The sequence below is a fragment of the Mixophyes fleayi genome, chromosome 11 (assembly GCF_038048845.1).
Source record: "Mixophyes fleayi isolate aMixFle1 chromosome 11, aMixFle1.hap1, whole genome shotgun sequence".
NCBI classification, from domain to species: Eukaryota; Metazoa; Chordata; class Amphibia; order Anura; family Limnodynastidae; genus Mixophyes; species Mixophyes fleayi.
In genome coordinates, this window is record NC_134412.1 from 99,910,031 (window position 1) to 99,929,576 (window position 19,546).

At 44.3% G+C, this 19,546-nt stretch overlaps 2 protein-coding genes and 1 long non-coding RNA gene across 7 annotated transcripts in view; 2 read left to right on the top strand and 1 right to left on the bottom strand.

Annotated features, from left to right (window-relative positions):
• The window catches only part of LOC142107277 (uncharacterized), a 76,950-nt gene that overhangs the window by 33,110 nt on the left and 24,294 nt on the right, over positions 1–19,546 (bottom strand). The gene's annotated exons all lie outside the window — the stretch shown is intronic.
• On the top strand, positions 514–12,889 carry LOC142107278 (gastrula zinc finger protein XlCGF66.1-like). 4 transcript variants are annotated; one of them, XR_012679925.1, is made up of 7 exons: positions 514–986; positions 1,965–2,156; positions 2,235–2,334; positions 2,450–2,547; positions 2,696–2,807; positions 5,190–11,175; positions 12,880–12,889. XR_012679925.1 is itself a non-coding variant. In XM_075190609.1 (6 exons), exons 1-6 carry the CDS (start codon positions 918–920, stop codon positions 6,080–6,082), a joined length of 1,464 nt encoding a protein of 487 aa, XP_075046710.1. In that variant the 5' UTR covers positions 514–917; the 3' UTR covers positions 6,083–12,197. The 4 variants fall into 4 exon arrangements, 2 of the variants coding, with proteins under 2 accessions (XP_075046710.1, XP_075046711.1); XR_012679924.1 differs by lacking the exon at positions 12,880–12,889 and adding an exon at positions 11,421–12,197 and having other exon boundaries at positions 5,190–11,218; XM_075190609.1 differs by lacking the exon at positions 12,880–12,889 and having other exon boundaries at positions 5,190–12,197.
• LOC142107279 (uncharacterized) lies at positions 13,220–17,678 on the top strand. 2 transcript variants are annotated; one of them, XR_012679928.1, is made up of 3 exons: positions 13,220–13,892; positions 15,768–15,900; positions 16,897–17,678. It is a non-coding gene; the product is annotated as an uncharacterized LOC142107279 (long non-coding RNA). The 2 variants fall into 2 exon arrangements; XR_012679927.1 differs by having other exon boundaries at positions 13,221–13,879.

Genomic DNA, 19,546 nt, shown 5'->3' on the forward strand with positions numbered 1-19,546 from the left:
GATTTGTGATCCGTCTGGCCTGTTCAATCACACAGGTGGAGATGAAGCACTTAAAAGAAAGGGTACTCACAGTTCGCTGTAAGGAAGAGTTCAAGTGATTTCTGGGCAGGACTGCTGCTTCCCGACACAGGGGGTAGATGACAGCGCCGCTTACTGGAGCCAGCAGGAGGATATCTAGCTGACAGACCGGAAAAGAAAGCAGTAATGGCGTCTGCGACTTCCGGTGTCGCCGGGCCACGGGACCCTGCTCTGACAAAGTGCTCCTGGTATTTTGAGGATCCACACAGGTAGGCAGAAGCAGTTGTAGATTGGGGGATTGTTCCTCTTCGCCGAAATCACGGGTCCCGCCGCGTCCCTCACATCGCCGCCTGCAGCCGTGCACAAGATGGGGGTTGCTTGACACAACCCAGCCTAGCCCGGGGAGCCTTTTTATTATTAATAGGACTCCAGGGGTCCCGCGGAACTCCGCTAATACAGCGGCACCACCCAGGTACAGAGGGCTCACTTGCAGCGGTTCCGCCGGTCACATCAATGGCGGCGAAGTCTCTATATGTAGGTGGCAGGTGCCCCAGTCTTTCCCCTCAGTGGCTGCTCTTTTTTGGGGGCCAGGTAATCCCGAAAAAACGGGTTAATACGGCGGTAGCGGGAGAGCCTCTTCAGAGTGCGACCACTCGGAATGGTTGCTAAACCACGCCCCGAGAAATGTGTATTTTACGCAAAGAAATCTCTCTTACACCCAACTCTACATGAGAACCTCAGTGTTCAACATTTTAATATCCTACATGTCTGCTCTGTGATGTTTATCATGATTATTATATTTATTCCTAGACAGTTGAGCTGTGAGGAAACAGAGAATCTGTTACTAGAAGTCAACTGAAGGTGAAACCCGATCTGTGTAAATCACAGATTCCCTGAGGATGGACAAGGACAGGAGTGAGAGGATATTAAATCTCACCCTGGAGATCATCTACCTGCTGACTGGAGAGGTGAGGGATTCTGGGAATGTCACAGTGACACCATTCTTACTGCTATAAATAAAACAGGGACATGACTGGAGATGTGAGGGATTCTGGGAGAGAGGCTCCATGACCCTGGTTACAAGACCCACATGACTCAAGCCTTGGAGAAATACTAGGACACTTTCCAAATTGTATATCAGAAGTGTGCATTAGGATGTAGCCCACAAGATTATTTGTGGCCATTAGGCTATGTGAGATCCTCTATAGAAACTTTTTATTTTATAGTTTATTCTTCCCATGATCCTCCTCTCTGGCTCACAGGATGGTGACCATTCTCACTCTGGTACTTTCTGCTCTGCCTCAGTTGTCTCCCCTGAACAGCTGTAAATGAGGAGCAGGTAGACAGTCTCAGATAGAAGTATCAGTCCCACAATATTCACAGATGTTGGATATATTGTATTGACCACATTATGTTGTTGTTGTGTTTATGTTGTTTCCTATCAATAACTGAGACTTTTTAACTAATTTTTTTACAATTCTGTGATGTTTTTCATTTTCAGGAGTTTCTTTTTAATTTGGCAAAATAGACAAATGCTTAATTTTACAGAAATAGCCCCTGCCCTACTTGTAGCTGTTTCCTATATGCACTGTCTATTAGAGTGAATACAGCACTTACCTCTCCTACTATCTTCCACGGCCATTCTGAGTCCTCTGTCTACTACAAGCCCCCACTTCAAACTCATCTTGCTGTTTGCACTGATTTATCCAAGCAGATGATAGATCCGTGGGGGCCGGCTGTAGATAGAGGACTCAGATAGGTGGGACCACTGTAGATGTCCGGAGCTGCAGGAGAGGTAAATGCCACTTTCTTGTATATAGGAAACAGTTACATATAGGATATGGATCACAATTAGAACATTTTTGTATGTTTTGCACAATTAACAGCTAAATAAAATTACAAATATGTGGCTCTTCATTTACCTTGATATCTCTCTTCATACACAGGATTACACAGTAGTGATAAAGAGATCTGGTGAGTGTGTGACACCCAGGAGCCGCCCCCGTGTGTCAGGAGGATTGAGTAGGACCCAGAGCCCCATTACGGTGCCTGAACCTCACTCACTGATACGTGAGGGAAACAATGAACAGAAGATCCTGGACCTGACCAACAAGATCATTCAGCTGGTGACTGGAGAGGTGACTGCTGGAAATGGGACATTATACAGTAACATTAGGGGATGTGTCTGGATGATGACTGTGTCATTGTCTTGTCAGGTTCCTATAAAGTGTGAGGAGGAGTGGGAGAATTTAGAAGGGCCCAAGGGTCTGTACGAGGACGTGAGGATGGAGAATCACCGGATACTCACATCACTGGGTAAGAGGAGACTTTCATTTATTGTAAAGTGGAGCAGTTTTGGAGGCCACCAAGATACACATCATCTGATAATCATATTTATGCAATGTAATCAGTTACTGTGTGTTTCTTACAGATGGATCCAGTAACAGAAATACCCCAGAGAGGTATCTCCATCCTCTTTATTCACATGATTGTACACAGGAAAATCCCAGTATCCCACAGGAGCATCAGGTAGATTTTAGGGTCTCACCGAACCCATTATATGATCTGTAAAAAAAAAATCTGTGTGAATCTTATAAACTGATATTCTTCTGTTTCACCTCAAATTATTAAATCAAATACTATTAAATATGATCTTATTGTTTTGTGGGCTATTTAGGATAATGTCCTGACTGATATTAAAGTAGAAATTACAGAGGGAGAGGAAGAGACGTATGTGAGGGGTGATCAGCAGTGTAAGGAGGAGGAAATCCCTACAGATATTAACACAGGTGAGTAATAAACACTTATTACAGAAACAGTCACTATTACAATCTCTTATTCTACACCCTCCTCTGTCAGTGCAAACTAATGAGGAAAATGTATCTGTGTAGTGGGGGGGAGTCAGGAGCCATCAGCCGCTATTAGACTCCTGATCTTCTCCTCACATCATATCATTGTGTGCAACCAGCCCAGAGATCTGACCAGTCTCCTCCTCACATCATATCACTGTGTGCTACCAGCCCAGAGATCTGACCAGTCTCCTCCTCACATCATATCACTGTGTGCTACCAGCCCAGAGATCTGACCAGTCTCCTCCTCACATCATATCACTGTGTGCTACCAGCCCAGAGATCTGACCAGTCTCCTCCTCACATCATATCACTGTGTGCTACCAGCCCAGAGATCTGACCAGTCTCCTCCTCACATCATATCACTGTGTGCTACCAGCCCAGAGATCTGACCAGTCTCCTCCTCACATCATATCACTGTGTGCTACCAGCCCAGAGATCTGACCAGTCTCCTCCTCACATCATATCACTGTGTGCTACCAGCCCAGAGATCTGACCAGTCTCCTCCTCACATCATATCACTGTGTGCTACCAGCCCAGAGATCTGACCAGTCTCCTCCTCACATCATATCACTGTGTGCTACCAGCCCAGAGATCTGACCAGTCTCCTCCTCACATCATATCACTGTGTGCTACCAGCCCAGAGATCTGACCAGTCTCCTCCTCACATCATATCACTGTGTGCTACCAGCCCAGAGATCTGACCAGTCTCCTCCTCACATCATATCACTGTGTGCTACCAGCCCAGAGATCTGACCAGTCTCCTCCTCACATCATATCACTGTGTGCTACCAGCCCAGAGATCTGACCAGTCTCCTCCTCACATCATATCACTGTGTGCTACCAGCCCAGAGATCTGACCAGTCTCCTCCTCACATCATATCACTGTGTGCTACCAGCCCAGAGATCTGACCAGTCTCCTCCTCACATCATATCACTGTGTGCTACCAGCCCAGAGATCTGACCAGTCTCCTCCTCACATCATATCACTGTGTGCTACCAGCCCAGAGATCTGACCAGTCTCCTCCTCACATCATATCACTGTGTGCTACCAGCCCAGAGATCTGACCAGTCTCCTCCTCACATCATATCACTGTGTGCTACCAGCCCAGAGTTCTGACCAGTCTCCTCCTCACATCATATCATTGTGTACTACCAGCCCAGAGATCTGACCAGTCTCCTCCTCACATCATATCACTGTGTGCTACCAGCCCAGAGATCTGACCAGTCTCCTCCTCACATCATATCATTGTGTGCTACCAGCCCAGAGATCTGACCAGTCTCCTCCTCACATCATATCACTGTGAGCTACCAGCCCAGAGTTCTGACCAGTCTCCTCCTCACATCATATCACTGTGTGCTACCAGCCCGGAGATCTGACCAGTCTCCTCCTCACATCATATCATTGTGTGCTACCAGCCCAGAGTTCTGACCAGTCTTCTCACACTGGCTGGTGTATCTCATGGGACGTCAGTCTGACACCATGAAATTACCCATGAACCTCCTGTACACTACCTCCTGTGACAGTATCCATAACCATCTCTCTGTACTACCACATGTGACATTACCATGAATATTTGATCCTCAGCTGTGTATTATCACTATAATACTAATGCAGAATATGAGATTATTCTCCTCCCTCTAAGATCACATACAAATCACACAAATACAATACATCACACAAATGCCATCTTTTCGCACACCCATCATTGCACAATAGCTCCCCTCCAATCTATGTGCTTGGGTGCTCTGTACAGTTGCTTTTTATTCTGCTGATCTGACTCTGTACCGTGCTTTGCCCTTATACATTACTTTGTGCTGTTACCCATCTGTGCCCTGCACCATTCTCCTACTCTGTCCTGATGCTCTCCTCTGCTCTGTGCAAGGATGTGAGACCTAAGAGTAGTGTAATCCCATATCCAGGACTCACTGCTAATTTAACCAACTTATCTTTTACTTTTGAGGCTCAAGTGTTTGTGTGTGAGATCAGTGTCTAGTTGGACAATGTCTTTGGCTAACAAGTCTTTTGTGTTCTAGGATGCTGGCTGGGCAATGTGTGTGCTTAGGAAAGATTACTTGCTAATGTCCACATTCTGGCTGGAATTATCCAAACTGATGCACATTGCATGTCACTGTGGCTGGTTTTATGCAGTGTGCTTGGTAATGCAGTTTTGTAATTATAATAAAGTGTTTGTAGTTCGCATATTAAAATTAAACAACTGGTTATTTCAACATTCTCATAGTATGAAAATGTTGGGCATTATAATATGGTAATCAATGTAAAATAAAATGTCTATATCTATGCATTTATTTTATTTCCAGCAGATGGATGCAAACACAGGAATATCTCAGATGAAAAATGTATTTTGTCTACGGATTTTGAAATAGAAGATTATAACATGACAGGTGATTCTCCAGGAAGAAACCCCACTACTCTAAATATACATCCAATACACAGAGCAGATAAATTATCTGATACCTCTAATAATGAAGAATATTCTCCTGATAACATGGATATTATAGCTCATACAGATGATAAAATATTTACATGTTCTGAGTGTGGGAAGTCTTTTACACATAAATCATCTCTTGTTAGACATCAGAGAACTCACACAGGTGAGAAACAGTTTACATGTTCTAACTGTGAGAAATGTTTTACACGTAAATCACATCTTGTTCAACATCAGAGAACTCACACAGGTGAGAAACCGTTTATGTGTTCTGAGTGCGGGAAATGTTTTACAGATAAATCACATCTTGTTCAACATCAGAAAACTCACACAGGTGAGAAACCGTTTATGTGTTCTGAGTGCGGGAAATGTTTTACAGATAAATCACATCTTGTTCAACATCAGAAAACTCACACAGGTGAGAAACCGTTTGCATGTCCTGAGTGCGGAAAATGTTTTACACAGAACTCAAATCTTGTTGTACATCAGAAAACTCACACAGGTGAGAAACTGTTTCCATGTTCTGAGTGTGAGAAATGTTTTACACGTAAATCACATCTTGTTGAACATCAGAGAACTCACACAGGTGAGAAACCATTTACCTGTTCTGAGTGCGGGAAATGTTTTATACATAAATCAACTCTTGTTGAACATCAGAGAACTCACACATGGTGCACTGCCCAGTCCGCTGACATCTGGCCTTTCGCTACTCCATGTGCAACCTCCTATACCTGTGCGCTACCGTGTAAACTCATACTAATCTGAGCATAAGACCTGGGGGCATCTGAGTATCTGTGAGCATAACCTGTCGCTACCGGAAAGGCGGCTGCTAAAGGTGAAAACCTCTTCTACCTGTTCTATGTGTTTATGCCGCACTGGATGCCATAACACCAGGCAATAGATTCTACATCTGATCTCTCCTCAGAGGAAGAGGGTGAAATACCAAAGGAATCTGCTGGTGTAACACGCAGGTAGTGTGGAGGAATCATCCACCGTCTAGGGTGTGGATGATTTGGTTTTAGGTGTTTGCTAGACTTTAGGCTTTGCGTATCCAACAGTCTTGGGTTCAGCTGGATTCTCCCTCTTTAAGAGGCAGAAGAAGTAGGTCATCTGTTTCCCTTCATCTCCCCAGTTAATGGATATGCTATCGGAGGCATGGAAAAAGTCTGATTAACGTTTTCATATTCCTGGAAAGTACAGAACTCTTTATTCCCTTCCCACAGAAGAATCTGCAAAATGGAAAGTCATTCCAATAGTAATCCACCCATTGCCCGGTGGACTAGGACCACTACTCTCCTGGTGCAGGGTGGGGTCTCACTTAAGGAAGCTTTGGACAAGAAATGTGATTTCTTGCGCTGCTCTTCTTATGAAGCGGCTGGTAGCATTTTCAGACTGGGCATATCCACAGCCTGGGTAAACAAGGCGATTCAGACTTGGGCCGAACAATAGGAGAAGTGCGTACGTGACAACAGCCCACGAGCCAAGTTACTTGGCATTAATAGGTCATATCAGAGAAGCGTCTGAATTTCTGGGCCAGGCATCCTTGGATGCTATTTCTGTTGCATCCGAGCTCTCAGTACTCTTTATAGCAGCTAGACACTCTTTATGGTTTTACTCTTGGTCCGTGGACTTTTGAAGCACCACCCTTTGATGGGGTGTCCTTTGGAACCTTGTTAGACCAGCTTATCGAGAAGGCCCCAGGGAGAGAGAGCCCCTTTTTCCCAGTTTCCCAGGTTTAGGTCCTTTCGCCACTTCAAGTAGATTGTGGGGAGCTCTGGCAAGAGGACAGTCTGCTTCCTGGGTGAGTATGTCTGGGTCACATGTCCACCAGATGAGGAACATGGCTCCCAGTCACTTGAATGTGTTGGAAGTCCATCTCATGCGATTTCAGGAAAAATGAATCCCCTGATTCATGGGTTCGGGGGATTGTCACTCACGGATATATTATAAACCTGCTCCACTTTCCGCGCTGCTGATTTTTCACCACAGGCCTTCCAGCCTGGGGTCTCCAGCGCAGGCTCTGAGAGGCAATTCAGAAATTGTTGGATTATGGGGTAATCATTCCAGTACTGGCACTGGAAAATGGTTTTGAGCTTTATGCCAAACTTTTTCTAGTTCTAAAGCCGGATGGATCCTTCAGGCCCATCCTCAACTTGAAAACCCTCAACAAATGGGTGCGAGTCCTAAGCTTCATGGTGGTGTCTCTGTGGTCTGTCATTGCGATCATTGAAGCAGGAGAGTTCATTGCTTCTCTGGACATAATGGATGCTTCCCTTCATGTTTCCATATGGCAGAGACATTGGTGCCTCCTCCACTTCATGGTGCGTGATGGCCACTACCAGTTCAGGGCATTACCCTTTGGCCTAGCTACTGCCCCAAGGGTTATCACAAATAAGGTGATGGCGGTCCTTCTCCGTTCCCAGGGAGTCATAGTTTTTCATTACTTGGACAACTTACTGTTGAAGGCACCAACCTACCAAGTCTTGACCCACCAGCTGCAATTTACTATGACCTTCCTGTAAGCACATGGCTGGATCATCAACATGACAATTGTCCGCTCGGTTTGGTCCAAGACAAGGGACCTCCTTCCAAAACGAGAAGTCTCCCTCATTCGATGCATGAGATTGTTCGGCACCATTGTTCTCGGTTTTCAAGGCGGAGCTCTTTGCACAATTTCACTGATGGACGTTCCAGAGGGAGCTGTTACGAAAGTGGTCAAAATCCCAGCTTCGTCTGGACAAACGATGATAGAGCTGTCCACGACTGTGCGCTAGTCCCACACATGGTGGATGAGCCGATCGCATCTGTCCAGGAGTCACTCATTCCAGGAGTGGAAGCTGGTGAAAACAGATGCCAGCTTGTCAGGCTGGGGAGGGGTCTTTGCTGATCTCTGCTTCCATGATCTCTGGGACCCCCAGGAGGCGCTTCTCCCCATAAATTTGCTGGAGCTTCGGGCGATTTTCAGAGTGCTTGTCCTGGCCCAGAAGTTTTTGGCGGCCAAGCCGCTGAGGGTCCAATTGGATAATACGATAACAGTGGCTTTTCTGAATCATCAGGGAGGCACCCACAGCACCATGGCCATGAAGGAGACTTCCAAGATAATGTTGTGGGCGGAATGTCATGTTCTAGTGATCTCAGCCATCTTCATCCCAGAGGTAGAAAACTGGGAGGCTGACTATCTCTGTCGTAACAAGGTCCATACAGGAGAGTGGTCCCTGCACAGGGACATGTTTGAACTTCTAGTTCAGTGTTGTGGTCTGCCAGTCATAGACCTCATGGCATTCCATCTGGACTTCAAGGTCCCACTGTTCTGCACAAAATCCCACCACAGGATTCGTGGATTAGAGCAGGGAATTGATCCACTAGCGCTCCCTATAAGTTGTCGCTGGGGACTGGCTGGGCTTACTTTGCCACTGTCCCCATTCTTTATCCCAAATCTGCCCCTCCTGTCTCAATTGGAGGAGCTTGCTGCCACCAATAGGCTCCTACACCGGCACCTAAAACCGCTTCCTTCTGGGTAACTCTTGCTCCTAGGGTATGCCCTTGCTGGTACACCTGGACTGGTATACTTGACCTCTTGCCTTCAGATAAGGGTTGCTGTGGATGGCTTCCCCTGGCCTATCACACTGGCCATAGCTGCATGTAGCGAGCAAAACGTTGGTACTGGAATGCTGGCCCCACCTCATAACAACCGGAGAATGGATTAGCTTTGGGTCTAATCTGAAGGTTACAGGAATTTACAGCAGGGTAAGTAGTCGTCAAAGCAGGTTCTTGAAGAAATATTATGTTTTATTAGCTCCACTGTCAGGACAAATAAGGACAGCAACAGCCACTAGTTGAAGGTACTAGCGACATCCAGAATCGTACAGATGGAATGATACATTGCATGCTCAAACAGCTCGCTTTTTATACACATTCTGACATACATGTCAGCAGGGGGTAACGCCTCCCCCCTGACCCCAACACGTCTGAGTCATTTTTAGTATCGGGACACAATATGTTTTCCCAAACATGGATTTACATGCAATGCAAAGTTAACAATATTTACACTACTCTGATATAGGCTAAAACTTGCTGCTTGCATTATCTGTGATGCAGCCACACCAGACAGGAAGGTAGCGGCCCTCTATTGTGTATAAAGGCTAAACAGACGTGTTGATCACTGAGTGATGAACAGGGCTAATTAGCATAAGTTTACCTGTCTCTAGACAGTTTCAAACACACATCTCCTCCACTCTATTGCTAACTTGGGACTTTTCAAAGTAAAGTTACAACCACAAAGAAGACATTTCCAAACAAAACACATCCCAATGTGACACGATAAGTGCATTTGCAATTATATACTTTGGTGTCTGCACCACTAATTGAAATACATTTTTGCAATAAATTATTTCTATATGATCCAGCCACAAATAAGTTATTTATAAGTGATCCAGCCACACTCCTCCCCCTCCTTGTCCATGCGAGTAACCAGTGAGCCATGTCCCCATGATTTGGTCCCTGGTTCCGCAGTCTCCTGAGGTTATCGGTGGTGACCTGGGGGATCTGACTTTTTCTGCCGAGACAAACCATCCGCATTGCTGTGAGCCTTTCCTTGCTTGTGAATTATGTCAAAGTCATAAATTTTAAGGGCAAGGTTCCCTCTCAAAAGTCTGCCATTTTCCCTTGAGGTGCGTTGCCGCCACTTTGAAGGATTATGATCAGTCATCACAGTAAAATATCATCCATACAAATAAGCATAAAGTTTTTTCACTGCCCAAACAATGGCCAAACATTCCTTCTCAATCGTGGCATACCCCACCTCCCTGTTCAGCAGTTTTCTGCTCAAATAGGCCACAAGGTGCTCCTGCCTATCTGGCCCCACCTGGCTAAGTACTGCTCCCAACCCGTACAGCGACGTATCAGCTTGCACAATAAAGTTCCTGTCATAATTAGGCGCCAACAGTACTGGAGTATGAACCAGGACCTCCTTTAATGACTGAAATGCCAGCTCACACGCAGGTGTCCAGTCCATTACTTTGGGAAGTGTTGTGAGATTTGTCAGGGGCTTCGCTACAGTACTAAAACCTGGGACAGAACGTCTGTAGTCCCCTGCAGTCGTTAAGAATGTAACATGTACATGTAACTGGGTTGCAGACCTGCTGTCCAGTTACATACCGAAAGATGAAGCCCTGCTCTTAAAATGGAAGGTATGTAATAATCTTGGAATTAAATAAATTGATTCAAGGGCTATTTTTATCCTGTGTCAAAAATACATCAGTTGGACTATCCTCTAATTACTGTAATGAGAAGGGAAAGCAAAAAACTATATTTCCACCATTGGACTTCGCAGCAGCTTCTTTTCCCTGTCTGAGACTGCTGCCTATCACTCAGCAGAACAGTGACAGAAACAATCAACACTGTATTATTGTTGTTGCATATATAACCGTTTGTTTAGACAAGACTTAGGGGTAGATGTGTTAGACCTTCTAAAAAGAAAAAGTGGAAGTGTTGGCCATATGAACCTATCAGATTCTAATTATCATGTTCTATAAGATAACTAGAATGTTATTGGTTGCTATGGGTTTCCATAGCACTTTTCATTTTTAGAAAATTTGATTGTGTTTATAACAGGTACTACAGCCAACGTGCAGTTTTTAAATATTCAAGGTGTGCACTGATAATAGTACATGAATCTAAATCGTCACTCGTGGTTGTGTCTTTATTCTGTAAAATGATGTGACTAAACTGTCGTTGTTAAGAGTCTGATGGTGATGTGTGTTTATTGTTAGGTACGCCTGTACTGTGTGTCTTCACAGACCTGTCTTTGACACTATTGACATGCTGACTGTGCACCGGTCTGGAAAGAAACATAACCTGTGAGTCAATCGTCTGTCCCCCTGAATCTCCCCTCTCCTACAGGTCTACTCTGTCTGTCCCCCTGAATCTCCCCTCTCCTACAGGTCTACTCTGTCTGCCCCCCCCTGATCTCCCCTCTCCTTCAGGTCTACTCTGTCTGTCCCCCCTGATCTCCCCTCTCCTCCAGGTCTACTCTGCCTGTCCCTCCTGATCTCCCCTTTCCTCCAGGTCTACTCTGTCTCCCCTAATCTCTCCTCTCCTCCAGGTCTACTCTGTCTGTCCCCCTGATCTCCCCTCTCCTCCAGGTCTACTCTGTCTGTCCCCCCTGATCTCCCCTCTCCTCCAGGTCTACTCTGTCTGTCCCCCCTGATCTCCCCTCTCCTCCAGGTCTACTCTGTCCCCCCTGATCTCCCCTCTCCTCCAGGTCTACTCTGTCCCCCCTGATCTCCCCTCTCCTCCAGGTCTACTCTGTCCCCCCTGATCTCCCCTCTTTTCCAGGTCTATTATTATTATTATCCTTTATTTGTTAGGCGCCACAAGGTTTCCGCGGCGCCGTACACAGTACAAAACAGTCGACTATGCAGGGTGAAACAGTACAAAACAATAAACAAAAATACCAATACTTCAGAAACTCCAGGCTGGCTGATGCAAAAAACGGAGCAGAAGAACAGGTAGGGAGACATGAGGGAAGAGGGCCCTGCTCAGGTGAGCTTACATCCTAAGGGAGGGAGAACAGAACAGGCACAGGGGGAGCCAGATAAGGTAAGGGGGAGAGCGTATTGAGAGCGAGAGAACTCTGTCCCCCCCTGATCTCACCTCTCCTCCAGGGCTACTCTGTCTGTCCCCCCCCCTGATCTCCCCTCTCCTCCAGGGCTACTTTCTGTCCCCCCCTGATCTCCCCTCTCCTCCAGGTCTACTCTGTGTCCCCCCACCCCCTGATCTCCCCTCTCCTTCAGGTCTACTCTGTGTGTCGTCGTCCCCTGATCTCCCCTCTCCTCCAGGTCTACTCTGCACTCAGCTTCTGGATTATAAGTGGCTGAAATGCTTTGGGATTTACGATTTAATTCTCTGTTTTGTCATTTATAAAACAATAAAATCTCTTCCAGCTGTTGACAAACATTCAGGAGTGATGAAATGATTCTCTTCTTCTTCCTCTACTTAAAGGAAAAGTGTTACATTGCTACGTTCCATTAGACCCCTCCAGCTAGTAGCCGTATCAACTCCCACTTGTCAAAACATATTTGGACAAAGCCTGGAATGGTTGTGGTTTCATAAACAATAAATAAAAAATTTTAAATAATGTACATTTATGCACAACTTTTAATTTGTGTAAATATTGGTTATGTCTAAGTAAACATTCGTAATCTCGGCGAGTCTTGGCCAAGTAGGACAAGTATCGGAACGTGCTTGTTTTGTGTAGTGATTTGTAATGTATGTGTGTCCTCCCTTGTTCATTGGTTACACCTGCAGTCTCTGCAAATATTACTTTATTGGGAAAACTATTCACCGGCTGTTACTAATTAACAAAATTGTTAATGGGACGTCAAGAAAAATGTAATTAAATTGTTTACTGAAGAGTTGTAAAAAAAATATAATAAAAATTTAAATCTATTTCTGTCCCTTGTGACATTCAGAGCCCTTTGTATTAGATGAACCATGCACTCATCTCCTGTATACAACATAGATAATGCAATGTCCTCATACTGTTCTCTCTCTTCCTGTAGGACCCAAGGCTCCCGCTCCTCTGCTTGCACAGACCAGGAAGATCACCCAGCATGCATTGCTGAAGGCTGCGCCATATAACAGCTGCTGCTCTAGGAGGTGGTAACAACCTGTGGCTGGGAGTGAGAACACTAGAGGCCCAACTGTTGTCTGGTGCAAGTGGTCCAGCACAGGGTAAAAGTGGTGTTTGAAATGACAATATTCAGTATATTCTTTAAATAACTAAGGTTAAATCTGCCTTGCATGCTATTTGTCCCCTCTCCTTGCAGACTGGTGGGGCTTCTCTATCTTCTATCACTCTGGAATGGGGAGTACAGAGAGGGCTTGTGTGCTGAAGCCTAAATCCCCATACGGCTGAGTGCTTGTTTGGAAGTCCTGTTCTCAATATAGGTCACATTGCAGTTTAATGTTCCGTCTATTGACTCCTCCAATTTTACGCCTGGATATAATTTATATTGTTGACCATTAACACTTTATGTTTGGGATGCTAACTACACCCACCACTTAATAATTACCAAAACACTATCCCTTAAATTACCTCTATTCAAGAAATACATTTTTGTTACCTTTGAGTCTGCGAACCCGATTCAGGGTGAAGGCAGCATATAAACGGAAATAAGTCACTTTTAGAAGACTGCGACAAAGTTGTTTAATTTGGACATCAACATTGCTCCCAAAATGATGCAAGGTAGAAGAGCTTTGTTGTACAAAGTAGCTTTTTAAAGATGGCAACTGTCCGCAAATGGATGGGAACAGTAATCGCATTGATTATTTCAGGGTCATATATAATGTCCAATCATGAGTGTACATTTTTTCCACCGTGGTTTATCCTGTTTTGTTCCAGGCCAGGAGATGCTGGAAAGAAGGACAGCTCTTCTGAGATACGTCCTTCTCCTGCCCCTTTGTTGACTACCTAGAGCAACCATCCAATGAACACACGACCCTGCCCACCAGAAGCCACAGAAGAGACACCCGACAGTGAGCCAGGGAGCAGCTCCTCAGGTGAAGGACAACGGTGATAACGCATATATATATATATATATATAACCTCATATCCTACTAACTAACCAAATAACGTAAACCATATTAACGCCCGGCAAGAATTACAACGGCTACCGGTGGTGGGCTTGAGTTGATTACCTGGGTTACTTCACAGTGGATGTTTAATGATACCTACAATAACAACATCCCAAGGTGTTGGATTCTACAGTTAGAATGGAAAAACACAGCGTATCTCTTGGTTAAGCTTTCTGAAGTATATGGCAAGGTCTCTAGGGCAGTCGCTACAGGCCCCTAGTTTAACTCTTAAGCCGTATAATTGCACTTGGCTTCCTCTGATTCACAGCAAAGGTAATACCCGTATCTGTCCCAACAGCGTCTGTGGAGGGTTATCTCTGGAGCAACGGTGAGAGCCCAAGCCTCCTTTTGTTTGTAGTCCTCACAATTCACCCAGGTCAGGAGTCTCCCTCTCTGAAGTGGGGGTTACTTTAAAAGCCCACTGGCTAAGACCGTCACAGAGCACCACCAGATGCTCAATACTACTGGTCACTGGTAAAACATTTCCCACGTTCAGGGCTGTCTCGCTCTAAACCTGGACAGCCCCCCTCTCTGACCTGGTCTCTCCTACACAAGCTGCCACTCAGTCTTGTATGTCTCTCTCTTGTACACAAGGGGCACACAGTCCAGGCTCTCTCCGCAAGGGCTGTTAGTTGTGGCCAACTCCAGGGACGCCATTTAGGCTGAGCTCCCCTGCCGCGCCTGTTCCCAGCACTCTGATAGTCCCATGGAAGGGATGGACAATCTTCAGTACTCCGTTCTTTCTGTGTATATATGGCCAGCCTAACTATAAGAAATCGGGCCCTGCAGCCACAACATGAGCCTTACAGAGAGAGAATACTTTATAAAACGTGCCTCTGTCTCCATCATGAAACTTAACATTAAGCTGCAGGGCAATGATCTCTAGCTATACAGTACTTTATAACATTTGATGGGGGAAGCCATTGGTGCCCTCAGACTACCATTGGGAAAGGAGGTGATTGCCTCAGTAATCATTTCTACTGTAAGAACCCTGACGGCAGATTCAGGCCTGGTCTCCAATTCCACGTATTCATTGGACGGAGGAATACAGATGACTATAGGATTGACAAACTTTACTAGCTGTTTTTCGGAAGACCCGTCACTTTGGTATCATGGGTTGAGTTCCATGCATCTCCGTAGATAGGATTGCCAAAAGTTTTCCACACCTATCACCCTGATCGTTTAATGACTACCCTTGGCTTTGTAGATGTTCGACACCAGGGTAGAGGAGACTGGAGGGCCCCAGAATGTATCACACAACCTGTCTCATGTTACAGTAAATCCCCAGGAGGAAAAGAGGTGCTGAGCTTGATGATTAGCACCAAAAATTTTATCTGCCAATGTGATCCAAAGTTAATTGGTTTAGATCAAATCTAACTAGACCGTGCCCTACAGTGTTGTGATAATGTAAATAATACAACCATATCCATCGGTCTTTTGAGCGGTGAAACGTTGCTGCCCATAAAATGATCTGAGGCCAACAATATCGGGTGTGTTTTTAAAGAAATATAAGAACCAACTTTTATGTTTATCCTTAAGGCCCTGGACAATACTAATCATGTTTGGTCTTGTTTAGTCATGTTCAACTAGAGCAATGAAATAGAATATGTGGTCACCAACTACAGGTCCCCTTCACTTTCCCCAACATCTAAGATCCTTCTACCTCAACAGTAGGAATGGTAGATGTTTGCAAAGCAATGGAATAATATGTATTTATCATTAATGTTCTATAGGTCATGCGTATGTATTGAGCACATTGAATGTACGTGCAGTCAACAATTGTGAACTTATCCTAAAACTTTTCCCTGCCCAGGTATCTGCAAACAGTCTCAGGTGAGGAAAAGCAGCGGACGTAAGAAGACTCGGAAGAGCTCAGAGAAGGAGGAAGACCTCGGTGATGACTCAGACAGAAGATAAGAAATGCAACACTACTTGTTACTGAAGAGGTGGGTAACGCCCAACTTAGAATCAATGGCCGGCAAGATACAGCCAGTGTTGTTCTTAGCAAAACCGATACAACCGTTTTAATTCTTCCGGTCATCCTGTCTGTATGTACTCAATAAGTAAGCTCCTCCCACAAGGCATATGGTTTAGTTTAATAATGCAGCCTGTATTGCAGTGTAAAACTTAATCAGCGAAGACCAGAATCCTCTCCTACAATTGATGTCTCTGCGAGACCATAAATTGGTGCAGGTAATGGGTTGTTTTATCCGTAAACCTGCAAACCAGAAAGGAAATTGTTGCTGCAGTTCGGTGATATTATCATACACGGTCATGATCGTCCAGGGTTTCTTCATACAGTCACTGTGAGGAGCTCTGTTAAACGCTTTGATGAATGAATGCTAGGTACAATGTGTGTGTGTGTGGGGGGGGGGGGTGAATGGTTTGAGGGGATGAAGGAGCAGCAGCAATGAGGAGATTGTAAGAGACCCTGGACTGTGTGCCCCTTGTATACAAGAGAGAGTGGCAGCCTGTGTAGGAGGGACCAGGTCAGAGAATAAGTCTGTCCAGATTTAGAGTGTGTCAGAGGTAATGAGACAGCCCTGACTGTGGGAAATGTTTTTACCAGTGACCAGTACCATTCAGCCTCCTGGAGAGCCTTGTGATCGTCTATATGCCATAGCTGTATGATATTCTCTAGCTCACAAGTGTGTTCCAGCTCCTCTGCCCACTTTGTTATAGAGGTGAATGATACAGTAAGAGGACTGTGGAGGTGAAATAGTAGGCGGTATTGTGTAAGACTGGTCCCACTCTATGTAAAGGGTTGAGATTGAATTCCCAGCCCTCAACCTCACCCTCTGAGATAGTGAAGTGGTGCAGTCCAGAAGCTTCCACCTCATTTATGTGGTGGGGGGAGGAGTTGTTACAGGTTCACACCTTGTCTATATGAATTGTTACCTTTTCTGTGACATGTGTTCACCCGTCGTTCTCTTTCTCTGCAGCTGCGGCTGGATTCCGGATGGCACGGGGAAGTGGGTTAAGGATGAAACTGTTTAGTTTGACTCTGATGATGAAGAGCCCCCTGCGATGCCACCACCCTGAGGACATCGGGTTGACCAGACTTGAGCATTAATATGAACGTCTATTATACAGGCCCGTCATGGACACAGATTGGCCTATTGTCCCACAGACTGACTCGGATTACTACTACTCTCATCATCCCCATCTACGATTGTATGCTAACCAACAGCAGCTCACTAACCTGCAGTTCATCATACTGGGCGCTTTACGCTCAGGAATTCAACGCTGTTTGTCAATCTGCCCTAGTTTGACCTATAACAATGCAAATATTTGTATTTTACATTACCTGAAAAGATTTTTGGCTTGTGCATGAAATTAAACATGTCCCCTGTCCCTTTGTAACTGATTTCCATGTGTTCTCTCTTCCAGGTAAGCCATTGTCTGAAATAGGGTTATTTTCTGACTATCCCAAAATACAGCCAAATCTGTTTTGGTTCCTTATATATACAGTATATTACCCTGCCGGGATCAGGAGAGGGTTGCAGGGAGTCTCGGATATATATAGATTGGTTGCTATGAACAACACCCCCACTTATACTATTTCAAAGGTTTAGTAAATCTACCCCTTAGTGTCTAACCTCTGCTCACCTAACATAGAGGTTGACAAAAAAATCGTATGAACTCATCTTTGATTTTTATAATTGTATGTTTGAGAGTTTTATGGTGTTTTCAAATGAATGTCAAACTTGTGTGTGTTGTACAATTCTTTGATATAATATCTATGTACTGGGCGAAGCTGAATTATAACAAATTGTTTACTCAAGAACCTTGTCTACAGAATGTCTTGCAGGGGACATATAATCTGACACATTAACATCTGCCAATACGACCCCATTTTCCCCCGTTCATCCTCTTTCCATAATACTTGACCCTTCCTTGAGGCCATGGGCTGTATCTGCCAAGAATACCTCCTCCGGTATCACATTCCCTGCTCTGACTGTAGAGAACCCTTCTATGGAACTAGAGGTGACATTTCCTGTTTGCTCTCTAGTCATGTGTTCATATGAGGGATTTAAAGTATTGTTTTTCAGATCCCAGCGCTGACGCTCTTAACAATAAAAGTATTTTGTATTTAAGTCAGATACAAAATCATCAGGTTTTCCCCTGTTTTAAATCTATTTAATCCTGGATAGGCGATAGACACGCAACTAGACTAATAGGTTCTCTGTATTATGAGATCTGAAACCAGTAGGTCATACTCCGTGTAATATTAAACTCGGCTAGAAAAAAAAATGTTTGGTTAAAATATCTATTCCATCATAATTCATTATTTGTAAAACTGTAATGACTTAATGTATGTAATCACATAGAAGAATGTGGTGTTATCAGTGCTGGAAGTGAGCTGGTATACAGGGGTATGTCATACTGCCGCTTCTCCTACTGCCATCATTGTAAAACTGTCAAATTCTATTCACTTACGTTTTCCATTCCGCAACGTCTAACGTTCCATTGTGACCACTGCTCTGGAGAGAATAGAGAAATGCTATAAAATTGCTCAGGAAAGATACCCAGGGAGAAAATCCTTTCTTCAGAAACAAAAATGTCCATTTATATCCTGATTAAAGGACCTTTAATAGGATGTAGTGAAAATCATATTGTAATTCTACCAAAGCTATGTTTAAGATACATCCAATTTTATATTAGAACATCCCCCCAGGTAAGAAGAATTTCAAAACCCGTTCTCTTATACCAAACTATACTATACCGATTCATTTATTAATGTTGCATTTAGGTCCACCAAATTTATTATAAACACTTATTGTGAAGGTAACATTGTCTATTTGTTATAGCTTATGCTACTCGTAGTGTAAACTTTATATATCAGATCATCTAAGATGGGTCTAGCTCTGTGTTATCTGCTATTGGAGAAATACCATCTATCACTAATGCCATCTATTAATCCTTAATCTCAAATCAGTTCAGCTGAATCTGGTTGATTCCGGGAGTAAAATATCCAATTACAATTAATTTAAACATAAAGAGTGATAAATTAGAAAAACAATAAAGCTGAATTTGTTCCAAGACACCAAAATCAACTTAAATCACCCGGATTCAGTGTGAATGATTTGGGATGAATCATACCCTGGTTTTATTGTCATCTATTGAGCTCTTATCAAGTTCTCTGAATTTGGGTGCTTTCTGGTGATTGCACCTAATCTTGGTGAGTGTGAGGGGTGTAGGACTGGGTTTTTCGAGAAAAACTGCACTTTGTCCTTTATGCTTCAAATGAATTGTTTACACAGAAGTAACATGAAGTAGCGGCCTTATAAGTTAATACTGGAAAGTGAGGATAATAAAACCTGGAACGTTTAGTTTACATTTTCTCCAGTTCATGGAAATCAGATTAAATCAACTGAAACCACCCAGAACCGGTGAAAATGATCAGAATTTGCAACCAAACAATTGATCTCAAAATGATTCCACCCAATGCGGGTGATTTTATTGGATTGGACCTGATTTCAGTGAATTAAGGAAAAAGAAGAATATAAACAGGACTGGGGCTAATCCCCCAAATCAGGCTGTGCTTAGATGGACATATAGAGCTATACTTCTGCAGCCGTCCTGTTGTTC

Excerpts from the sequence above, each read along its gene's own strand:
- LOC142107278 (XM_075190609.1), top strand. The coding sequence starts at position 918 with ATGGACAAGGACAGGAGTGAGAGGATATTAAATCTCACCCTGGAGATC. Across the intron at positions 2,157-2,234 it reads TTCAGCTGGTGACTGGAGAG|GTTCCTATAAAGTGTGAGGA; the intron begins GTGACTGCTGGA and ends TTGTCTTGTCAG. Across the intron at positions 2,808-5,189 it reads CCCTACAGATATTAACACAG|CAGATGGATGCAAACACAGG; the intron begins GTGAGTAATAAA and ends TTTTATTTCCAG.